The 11,420-nt window shown below is 44.6% G+C and overlaps 1 protein-coding gene across 1 annotated transcript; it reads left to right on the top strand.

Annotated features, from left to right (window-relative positions):
* Positions 1-2,048: 2,048 nt before the first annotated feature.
* LOC104394172 (alpha-1-antitrypsin-like) lies at positions 2,049-9,488 on the top strand. The gene is made up of 4 exons (XM_010003733.1): positions 2,049-2,703; positions 3,206-3,476; positions 4,025-4,172; positions 9,279-9,488. The coding sequence occupies exons 1-4, from the start codon at positions 2,049-2,051 to the stop codon at positions 9,486-9,488; spliced, it is 1,284 nt and encodes a 427-aa protein (XP_010002035.1).
* The last annotated feature ends 1,932 nt before the right edge of the window (positions 9,489-11,420 follow it).

Here is an 11,420-nt window from a genome sequence, read left to right as displayed (position 1 = left end):
CTAGCAGAACACACTGTTGCTAGTTACAAGAAAGCTTACTGAAGGGAAAAAAAAAATCAGTAAAAAGAAAAATTGACTTCATCCTGGCTCAAACCAGGACAGCTGGCCACAAAATCCAAGTCCACTAGCCAAGTAAAGCCCTCCTGGTGCCTTCAGGGAATGTTTCACCATGTTCCTCCATGGATGCTGAGGGACAGCCTTCCATCTTGCTATGTGTTGCAGGGAAACTTCTGCTAGGGCACCTTCTTCCCCTTCTTCCTGACCAACCCCTGGCACTGCCCTCCCCTGCAGTGTGTGCTGCAGGGCACCACAGAGATACTGAGATACTCTTGAACAGGTTTACTGTAACCTTGGGCACTGGATTAGATGGCAGCCTTGCATCAGGATATCCCACGCAAAGAGTCGAGTGGGACACAGCACCCTTTCTATAAACAGGCATCGCTTTGGGCCCGTCTTAGCTTTCCAGGTCTTCTAATGTTCTCTTTTCTAAAGATCATTTACCACCAAGACTACCTTGCAAAGTCCTCTGGCCCACAGTTTAGATCAAGCCCAGTTAGGTGAGCAAAGTCCCTGATTTTTTACCCTCCTCATAGCTCCAGGGTCTGGCATCATTCTGCATGTATGACCGGGAAATAGAGTTATAATGTTTGATGTCCAGAAAAAAAACAGCTTGCTCAGTCTTTGCCTTGCAAATAAACCTTATTTGCTCTGTTTAATATTTACCCGTAGACATTAACTTTATAGACCCAGCAAAATATGAGTACGGAAGACACACTGTGAGAGAGAGGACCAGATCTGTAAGTACAATTTTATACTTTCTTAGGAATCTCTGAATTCCTGTTGTCTGTGATCTCTGCCATTCATTGCACAATAATTAATTCTGAGATTATTTGGTTTTTACAGTAATTAGAAATACTTTTGGCTCCTGAAAACATCATCTAAGGGCTGGGAGCAGGACTGAGCCAGTGACCCAGGTCCTAGCTTTTATAACGCCTGCCCACAGCAAGTTTGATGCGAGACCTAAACCTGGCATTAGACAGGCAGCCCGAGGCAGCCCCTGGGGCAGAAGCCCATGCTCCAGAATGGGCACACAGCTGCTATGAGCAGCATCCAGATGGTCTCTGTTTTCCTGCAGGCCACTGCCTACTCATAGTTTTGAGATTTTGCCATTTGAGACAGTTTAGGTGAGGGGCCCTGCGGAGAACATTCTTCTCCAGTGTATTTCAGGGCTCTTCCCCTGAAAAGGGAAGAAGAAGGACTCTGAGATTATGCAGAATTTGCTTACATCAGTGAAGGGAAGAGGAAGGGTCACTGAATTGCTCATACACAGCAAAGCAGGTTCCACTAGAGCTTTTCCAAAACTCTTGGGTCTTGGACTTTGCAACCTTATGGAGAGTTTGTGCGCAAAAGACAGAGACGATAAACTTTCTGCATTGATCCTGCATTTGCTGAAACGTTTAAGGTAACTTTTGGAAAGAATACAATTCTGTCACACAAGAGGCAGAAAGATATAAACAGTTTCAGGGGTGACAATTCAGATGTTTGCTTTTTCACACCTATAACTGATAGCATCTCTGTATAACTGCAGTGCTTAAAAACCCAAGTCATAACAAGACCACAGGTACTACAGAAACTTACCAGCAAAAGTCAGTCCCTCTGTCAGAGTAGCTGCAAAGTACATGGAGGCCAATAGGCAAACTCGGTCACCCACCCAGAGCCACTCAGGAGTGCCATGAGGCCATGCTGGTCAGAGGCAAGAACTATTTCAGGAAGAACACCTCACAGATGCCTACACAACATCAACTCCTCCCTGGCACTGCCATATCAATATCTTCCTTCCTTGGCTCATTGGTCAGAAACTGAGGTAACTGACTAGAAACAGACTCTTCAGGAGGCCAAGTAGAAGGGTATTTCTAAGTAGAGCAGAAGCCCTGAAGACTGACTGCTGAAAATCAATATTTAAAAAGCTATTTTTAAGCAGGGAAGAAAAAATTCTCTAGACCTAAAAGCTGATGCATTATTTCTTAGCAGAACTGTTCAGAAGAAAAATGAAGTCTGCGCTGTATTTGTGTTTGTTGCTTCTTGGATTACAAGTCCAGGGTCAACTGAAGTCCAACCTCAACGATGAGCAGCAGGAACAAGAAATAGCCCATTTCTCAGAAGACCATTCCCAGGCTGAAGGTGAAAACTCACCTCACGCCAAGATTGCCCCCAGCAATGCCGACTTTGCATTTAGGGTTTACAAGCAGATCAGAGAAGAGACAGGCAACAAGAACATTTTCTTCTCTCCTTTGAGTATCTCCACTGCCTTTACAATGCTCTCCCTGGGGGTCAGATCAAACACTCTCAGTCAGCTGCACAAAGGCCTCGCCTTCAATCTGACAGACATGGAGGAGCAGGAGATCCATGCTGGATTTCAGCGCATCCTCCAGCTGCTCAACGACCCTCACCGAGAAGACCAGTTGAGCATGGGCAACGCCCTGTTCGTAGACGACCGACTGAAACTGCTCAAAAAATTTTTGGATGATGTGAGAAATCTGTATTATTCTGAAGCTACTTCTACTAGCTTCCAGAATCCTCCAGAGGCTATAAAGGAAATCAATGAGTACATAGAAACAAAAACTCATGGGAAAATTGTTGATTTCCTCCAGGATCTTGATCCACAGACCGTGATGGTTCTGGTTAACTACGTTTTCTTTAAAGGTGAGTGACAAAGGTGGTTAGCACTTACACACATTAGCTCTGGAAGTCTTCTCCAGACGGAAGAAACATAACTTCTTTCACATTGTGAACCCATGCTATCATCTAATGTCAAATATGTCTTCCTGCTTTTAAATGACCTAAGGAAATATTTGAAAGCCAGGTATGGAAAATAATTTCCTGTAAGAGAAAAGAAAAAGTGAAAGAAAAAGAAGAACTCACCAGTGGATCATGTATGGTGGGAGTCAGTAGAAGTTTTATCATTGCCAAAGCTCAGCTCATTTCTGGGACATCTCTCAGCCTCAATTTTTCTTAGAGTTTTTTATCAGAACCATCAAAATGACCTGGTGCTTCCTTTCATGGCCAAGGAACAAGCATCCTTTAACTGAGATAAGTTTCTGGTTGTCTTTACAGATAAATTACAGTACACAAAGCATCAACTAATGTCACATGCCTTTACTACTCCCTTTTTCATGCTCTTTCTTTTTGTTTCCTTCTCCTAAAGGTTACTGGGAAAAACCTTTCAGCCCTTTGTCCACCAGGGATGCTGACTTCATGTTGGATGCTAAAAATTCCGTAAAAGTCAAAATGATGCATGAAAAGAAACACTTTAATATCCATAGAGATGAGAAGTTGTCTTGCTGGGTAGTAGAAATCCCATACAAAGGAAATGCTACTTCATTGTTCATTCTGCCTGATGAAGGGACAATGAAGCAAGTGGAGGATGCTCTGCTAAAAGAGACAGTGTCTAGCTGGTTGAAATCACTTGAATACAGGTAATCTTCTAACTTTGTTTCAATATCAAACAGGCCACAGCTACTTGTCCAGGCAAGGGAAAACATAGGATGTCACAACGAGTTGCTACACACAGCTCTGAAGAACAAGCATTGGCCAGTTTCTTTAAATCAGGCAAAGTGTCAGGTGACTCCACACCTAAGGGGAGCACTCTCCTCAGCTCCCCCAGCCACAGCAGTGGGAGTGCTACCACCTGTGAGGATCCTGCATTGCCCTCAGAAGCCTGCCTTGAGTAGGAAGAATCCACTTCAAAAGAAAATGCAACTTCTTTTTCTCCAGCCTGCATGATACTTTCCAGTCAGTCACTTAGGTAAACCAGCAGTCTGTCCCTCTACCACTGATCAGACTCTGGCTGGTGGGACAGGTACCTCAGTTCCTGTTTCTCTAACATGGGTTTTAGAAAGCCAAGGCTCAGTTCCACAGGTGTTTGGGATGGGTCTATACTTGCAACAGTTCTTGCATCAAGGGATCTTGCAATATTAATCTTGGTGGGGTTTTTTGTTTTGTTTTGTGGTTTTTTTTTTCAAAGAGAAATCTACCTGGACCTTCCAAAGTTCTCCATCTCTGGCTACTATGATGTTAAGAGCCTTTTTGAAAAAATGGGTGTGACAGAGGTGTTCAGTGACCAGGCTGATCTCTCTGGAGTGGCAGAAAATTCTAATCTGAAGGTTTCCAAAGTAAGTGTGCAAACAAAGACAGTAATCAAGGGGTTTATCTGCCTCATGTACATGTGGGTTTTATCTCTGTAAATAGGCTGATCCCACCTCTGATGCTTAGTCATAACCCTTTGATGATAATAAAGGAAGCAGAAGTTTAGGCATTAAAAGATCTGTGTTTGCTACAGGGATAGAAGATAGATAGCTATCACAAGCAAGAATCCTTCACACAGATAAGCCAAGGGGTTTCCTGAGTGTTCCAGGAAATATATGCTTTGTGCCACAAGCAAAGTGATCCTTCCCCTCTACCTTCTATTCTGCTCTTGTGAGACCACCTCTGGATTTCTCCAAGTCCAGTTTGGGACTTTCAATACAAGGGACATATTTACATACTGGAGCAGAGCGAGTCCTGTTGGAGGGTTGGCAGGATGGCAGTATGTCTGGAGCACAGGATGTACAGGGAGAAGCTGGGAGATCTGCAGTTGTTCAGTCAAGAGAAGGGAAGGTGACAGGGGTTCTTGGTACTGACTTCAGACACCTATTAAGAGGATGCACAGACGATGAACCTAGACTCTTCTTGCAGTGCACAGTGACAGGACAAGAGACCCCACACATGAGATACTCATCAGGTATTATGTAAAAAAGTTCACACTGAAGGAAATTCAAAACTAGGATGAGTTTCTTAGGCTATGAAATATGAAACATGTTCAGCCAAGAGAAGGGAAGGTGACAGAGGGTTCTTAGTCAAACCCTGTCTAGATGAGACCCTGAGCAACATCACCTCGTGTCTGAGTTGATGCGGTTTAAAGTGGCTGGTTCCACTGGATGACTCATAGAGGTTCTTCCAACCTATATTATTTCATGACTTCGTGATTCCTTACACTGAACCATACCTTGTTACCTATATAAACATCTGGTTTACAGCTGTATGACAAGTGAATAGAGGAGGCATAACAGGAATTAATAAGAGGAAATTTCAGACGGGTTATGGACAATGAAGAAAAAGCATGGAGGGCTGAGCAAGGTCAATGAAATAAGATCCAGTGAATTCAGGAATACCTATTTGCTATGCCTAGCATAGAAAGCCCTACAAAGTCAAGTCGTACCAGTGGGCTGTGCTGCAGAAAGACACCTTACAAAGCTTGTCACTATTGTGTCTTTGCAGACCAGGTTTTGTTTTTTGCTTACACAGAAACTGATCGAAAACAAAACCCTTTTTCTTCTGAGTTAAGTACTAAGCACAAAATCTTACTCTCAGAAACAACAGACCAGTAGACATCCTCTATGCTGCTCAGTCACTGCTAGCAGCCAAGTTTGACTCTGCCACAGTGTTGAAGAAAACTCTGAACTCAGAGCAAACTGCTTGTCTTGGAAAGGCTGGACATGAGTTTCACATGAAAGTTATATATTCTTTGTGTGCTTTCTTTTAAAAACTACCTCTCACAGAGTTAAAGCAAGTAAGATTTTCCACAGCTGCTTCTCACTCTTCTCTACCTATATTTTAATCTTTGCTTCCCTTTCAGGCAATTCACAAGGCCATGGTGGATGTCAGTGAGAATGGCACGGAGGCTGCTGCTGTGACATTTGTTGCAGTGGTACCATATTCTTTTGCGTTTCCTCCTCCTCCTCACATTAAATTCAACAGACCCTTCCTGATGATGATCATTGACAAAAGCACTGATGGCGTCCTTTTCATGGGAAGAATTGTGAACCCAACTGCCAAGGAGGAGTAGGACAGAGAGTTTGCGCTCCCCAGTGCAGGGAAGACAGTTTGTGAGGAAGTCCCAGGGACTTCTTTGCAGAGGCAGAGAAAAAATTTCTCCAATTAATAAAAGCATAAATTTTAAATTAAATTATTCTTCACTTGCAAACAACTGTGTTACAGAGTTTTTTACTGTTTCTTGTGTGCACTTTCCCCAGGGTGCCATCACAGCACATGGAGCAGCCCTGGCCTCTCCTCAGACAGTCTGCTCTGCAGTCCCCTGATGCAAGTGCCTCTGCACAGACACTGATGCAGAAACACAGTCTGAAGATAACACCGAAGTTCATTAAGTCTAATGGTGTTTAATGGTTGGGTAGAACAGTTTTATGGCACTAATGAACCATCCAGAGTCACCTCTAGGATTATTTCACAGTGTCCTCTCAGTCTCAATAAGATAAGAAGACAATGGAAACTGTGGACCCACTTCAGAAGAAAACTGGAAACCTGGTCATGCAGGACACAGAGCAGGCTGAGGTACTCAAGGACTACTTCGCCTCAGTCTTCACCAGCAGAGGCTCTGGTCACACCATTTGATTTTCAGAAGGCAGAGGCATGGACTGGTTGGAGGTGTGTGACTAGTGGAGTCCCTCAGTGGTCGGTACTGGGACCGGTGTTGTTCAACATCTTCATCAACGACTTGGATGAGGGTATAGAATGTACCCTTAGCAAGTTTGCTGATGACACTAAGCTGGGAGGAGTGGCTGACACACCAGAAGGCTGTGCTGCCATTCAGAGAGACTTAGATAGGCTGGAGAGTTGGGCGGGGAGAAACATGCTGAAATTCAACAAAGGGAAGTGTAGAGTTTTGCATTTGGGGAAGAACAACACGATGTCTCAGTACAGGTTGGGGGCTGAACTGCTGGAGAGTAGTGTAGGTGAAAGAGACCTGGGGGTCCTGGTAGACAGGAGGATGACCATGAGCCAGCAATGTGCCCTTGTGGCCAAGAAGGCCATCGCATCCTGGGATGCATTAGAAAGGGTGTGGTTAGTCGTTCGAGAGAGGTTCTCCTCCCCCTCTATTCTGCATTGGTGAGGCCGCATCTGGAGTATTGTGTCCAGTTCTGGGCCCCTCAGTTCAAAAAGGACAGGGAACTGCTCGAAAGAGTCCAGCGCAGAGCTACGAAGATGATTAAGGGAGTGGAACATCTCCCTTATGAGGAAAGGCTGAGGGAGCTGGGTCTCTTCAGCTTGGAGAAAAGGAGACTGAGGGGTGACCTCATCCATGTTTACAAATATGTAAGGGGTGAGATGTTAAGAACAAGAAAAGCTTCTACAGGTATGTCAGCAATAAGAAGAAGACAATGGAAACTGTGGGCCCACTTCAGAAGAAAACTGGAAACCTGGTCATGGAGGACATAGAGCAGGCTGAGGTACTCAAGGACTACTTTGCCTCAGTTTTCACCAGCAGAGGGTCTGGTCACACCATTTGAGTTTCAGAAGGCAGAGGCATGGACTGGGAAAAGGAAGATCCACCAACTGTAGGGGAAGAGCAGGTTTGAGAACACCTGAATGACCTGAAGCTGCACAAGTCCATGGGACCTGATGGGATTCATCCACAGCTCCTAAAGGAACTGGCTGATGAAGTTACAAAGCCTCTGTCCATCATATTTGAAAAGCCTCAGCAGTCTGAAGAAATTCCTATGGACTGGAAAAGGGGAAAAATAACTCCCATTTTCAAAAAGGAATAAAAGGAAGACCCAGGGAACTACAGACCCCTCAGTCTCACCTCTGTGTCTGGCAAGATCACGGAGCAGAACCTCCTGAAGGCTCTGCTAAGGCATGTGGGAAACAAACGGGTGATTGGTGACAGCCAACATGGCTTCACCAAAGGCAAATCCTGCCTGGCCGATTTGGTGGCCTTCTGCAATGGGGTCACAGCACTGGTGGACAAAGGAAGAACAACAGATGTCATCTACCTGGACCTGTGCAAAGCTTTTGACACTGTCCTGCACCACATCTTGGCATTGAAACTGGAAAGATATGGATTCAAAGGATGGACCACTTGTTGGGTAAGGAATTGGCTGGATGTTCACATCCAAAAAATTGTGATCAACTGTCCAGAGAGAGACCAGTACTGAGTGCTGTCCCCCAAGCCTCGGTTCTTGGACCAGCACTGTTTAAAACCTTTGTCAGTGACATGGACAGAGGCAATGAGTGCACCCTCAGCAAGACTGAAGATGACACTAAACTGTGTGGTGAGGTCAACACGCTGGAAGGGAGGGATGCCGTCCAGAGTTACTTCAACAGGCTTGAGAAGTGGGGTCCTGCAAACTGCATGAAGTTCAACAAGGCCAAATGCAAGGTCCTGCACGTTGGTCAAGGCAACCCAAAGCACAAATGCAGGTTGGGTGGAGAATGGGTGAAAAATAGTCCAGATGAGAACTTGGATATGTTGTGCTGACATGTGCGTTTGCAGCCCAGAAAGTCAACCGTGTCCTAGACAATCCCGTACCTGCAACGTCCCAAACTCCAGGCTGGTCAGGATGGCCCCTGCAAAAGGAGAGCCCTGCCTGACTCATGGAAATCCGAATCTGCCCTTCCCTGGATTGACAGACATGAAACGGTGCTACCGGCAATTGCTTCATATATATAATCTTGTATTTCATCAACATATAGAAGTTCTGAAGGGACAGGACAGGAATACCTGCATGGAGTAATTAAAAAATCATTGAGGAAAACCCTGAGGAAAGCTCTGCACTCAAGGCCAATGTTTTGCAGCTCTCCTTCCAGCATCTGAGCAGAGGCAGGCGGAGATGGAGGCTCTGAAATGCACAGCTCCTTGCTCCTCAAATCTAACAGTGGTGTTAAATAAAGCAGACCATGACTACAGTAATATCAGTCAAACTACTGCTGGATACAAGAGGTTCAACCAGATCCCCTATGATCAGTTCATTCTCACAGATAGCACCAGATGAAAGGGAAATGCATATTTTTTGATTGCTGGATTGATGGATTCAGAAGTTGTTTCTGGTATGGTAGCCAGATATGAAATCTATTAAGAATTGAATCAAGAAAGCTTGAATTGGCTTTACATTTTCTTTAGCTCTGACTGCACGCCACATTCCTTTCTTAAGTACTAAAGACAACATCTTACTCTCAGAAACAACAGACCAGTAGACATCCTCTATGCTGCTCAGTCACTGCTAGCAGCCAAGTTTGACTCTGCCACAGTGTTGAAGAAAACTCTGAACTCAGAGCAAACTGCTTGTCTTGGAAAGGCTGGACATGAGTTTCACATGAAAGTTATATATTCTTTGTGTGCTTTCTTTTAAAAACTACCTCTCACAGAGTTAAAGCAAGTAAGATTTTCCACAGCTGCTTCTCACTCTTCTCTACCTATATTTTAATCTTTGCTTCCCTTTCAGGCAATTCACAAGGCCATGGTGGATGTCAGTGAGAATGGCACGGAGGCTGCTGCTGTGACCTTGATAGAAATTATAGCAGAGTCTGCAGAGTTTCCTCCTCCTCCTCATATTAAATTCAACAGACCCTTCCTGATGATGATCATTGACAAAAGCACTGATGGCGTCCTTTTCATGGGAAGAATTGTGAACCCAACTGCCAAGGAGGAGTAGGACAGAGAGTTTGCACTCCCCGGTGCAGGGAAGACAGTTTGTGAGGAAGTTCCAGGGACTTCTTTGCAAAAAGGGAGTAGAACTGATCACTAATAAAACAATAAATAAATGTTACATGAAATTGTTTTTCCTTTGCAAACACAGTGGCAGACAAGCATGAGTGGGCCATATTGACAAAACAGGACAGGCCAAACAGACAGCCATGGGATCTTCAACAGAAAAAATTCCCTACCTCACTCACTCATCACACCTCCCATCATCCCTTGCATGCAGATAACATCTTCCTGCTCCTGGCTGAGACACTCCCTATGTCTCCCATTTCCTGCGTATCAAGTCCTCAGCTCAGAAACCACAAACCTATCCCCTTCAGCTGTAAAATAATCCTGTCCCTCCCTCCCATTCTACTGTGAATCCCAGCAGAAGTCTTCATCTGTGAAGTCCTTCCAGCACTTGGTGGCTAAGAAGGGAAGTAGGAACACAGACCTGTTAAACCTTTCCTCTCCTAGATGGTGGATGCTCCTGGCTAAAGAGTAATCCTAACCTTCAAGAGATTTCTCTCCATTAATCTGGTGTCTGGGGAGGAGCAGAGTGACTTGAACATCTTCCTGAGCACTGAGCACTCATCTGTGTCCTGTGGTGGGTCTACTGGGGCCATTTGGAACTGGCTGGAATCAGCTGTGTCCGGCATGGAGCAGCCCTGGCCTCTCTTCACAGAGTCTGCTCTGCAGCCCCCAGCTGCCAGTGCCTCTGCACAGACACTGATACAGAAACACGCTCTGAAGAGAACACCAAGTTCACAAAAGGTAACGGTGTTTAATGGCTGGGTTGAACAACTGATGGCACAAATGAACGGTCAGGAGTAGCCATTAGGATCCCTTCACAGTGTCATCTCAGCCTCAAAAACTGGGAAGCTTCCATGGACTTCACCAAAGCAGCCTGAGACAAGTGACAGCACCTCCTCCCCACGTCTCCAGCCTTCCTCCTGAGGAGGGCAAGAATAAAACCTTCATTCGAGAGGGCCTGGGGCTCCCCTGCTACTGCTGGAGGGCTTTGGTGTTGGGCTAATCTGGGTCAGAAATCACACAGACCTGAAGATTTGCTTCATGCAAAGTATTTGCTCTGTAAACATCCCATTGTCTCCAGATCTTAAAGAAATAAAACCAGCTGTGTTTTAAAAATGCTCTATGGAAAAACTTTGTCATCTATTCCTATTTAACTCACTTTCTCTCTCAGGAAGGTAAAATCAGTTGTTTCAGCAGTGCTTGAAGGGAAAACCTCTGTTGCTGGAGCCATGCCAAGGATTTCAGCTACGCCCTGGGCTGCCAAACTGCAAGTCTCTTTATCCACAGCTACTAACACAGCTTGCACAGTCATTTCTCCCCTGCTTTGGGAGTGGTGAGGTTTAGGTGAGTAGTTAACTGTGCACTAATTGGGACATGTTAGAGGGAAAGTAAGAATGAAAGTAAATAGAAAACTGTTCATAGTACTTCCTTTCTTCCCTCCCCTTCTACCCTCTTCTGGAAAATGAAACCCAGGAACAAGCCCAGGCTTTTTGTTTATTTGTAATTATTAGATAACTGAAACAGAAACCTCCACAAAAATTCATTGTGATCTTCTTATCAGAGCTGTGAGATTTTCTTATGAAAAATAGTAAAAGTCTACTTGATAGCCTATAAGTTAAAAGCAGTTATTGGAGAGTGGAAAAACTATTTAAGATGAGAGGATAGTTCCCAGTAATGGTTTTGTAACTTTCTCACCACTGCAAAGAATAATCACACAAAAAAGTTTTAAAAGTCAGGCCAGTGACTTCTCAAATAAGCAATTAAGTTTTAAGACTTTGTTGAAGATTTAGATGGGTTTTGGAATGGGACTTGAAGAGCTGACAGAGAGCAGGACTGTTGAGCTGATTTGCTCAGGAATTTTAGCTCCATG

Source organism: Chaetura pelagica, unplaced genomic scaffold (assembly GCF_000747805.2).
Source record: "Chaetura pelagica isolate M959 unplaced genomic scaffold, ChaPel_1.0 scaffold48, whole genome shotgun sequence".
Lineage (NCBI taxonomy): Eukaryota > Metazoa > Chordata > Aves > Apodiformes > Apodidae > Chaetura > Chaetura pelagica.
Note: the sequence above shows the minus strand (reverse complement) of the source record. Positions and strands in the feature narration are given on the sequence as shown.

Excerpts from the sequence above, each read along its gene's own strand:
- LOC104394172 (XM_010003733.1), top strand. The coding sequence starts at position 2,049 with ATGAAGTCTGCGCTGTATTTGTGTTTGTTGCTTCTTGGATTACAAGTC. Across the intron at positions 3,477-4,024 it reads TTGAAATCACTTGAATACAG|AGAAATCTACCTGGACCTTC; the intron begins GTAATCTTCTAA and ends TTTTTTTCAAAG. Across the intron at positions 4,173-9,278 it reads CTAATCTGAAGGTTTCCAAA|GCAATTCACAAGGCCATGGT; the intron begins GTAAGTGTGCAA and ends CTTCCCTTTCAG.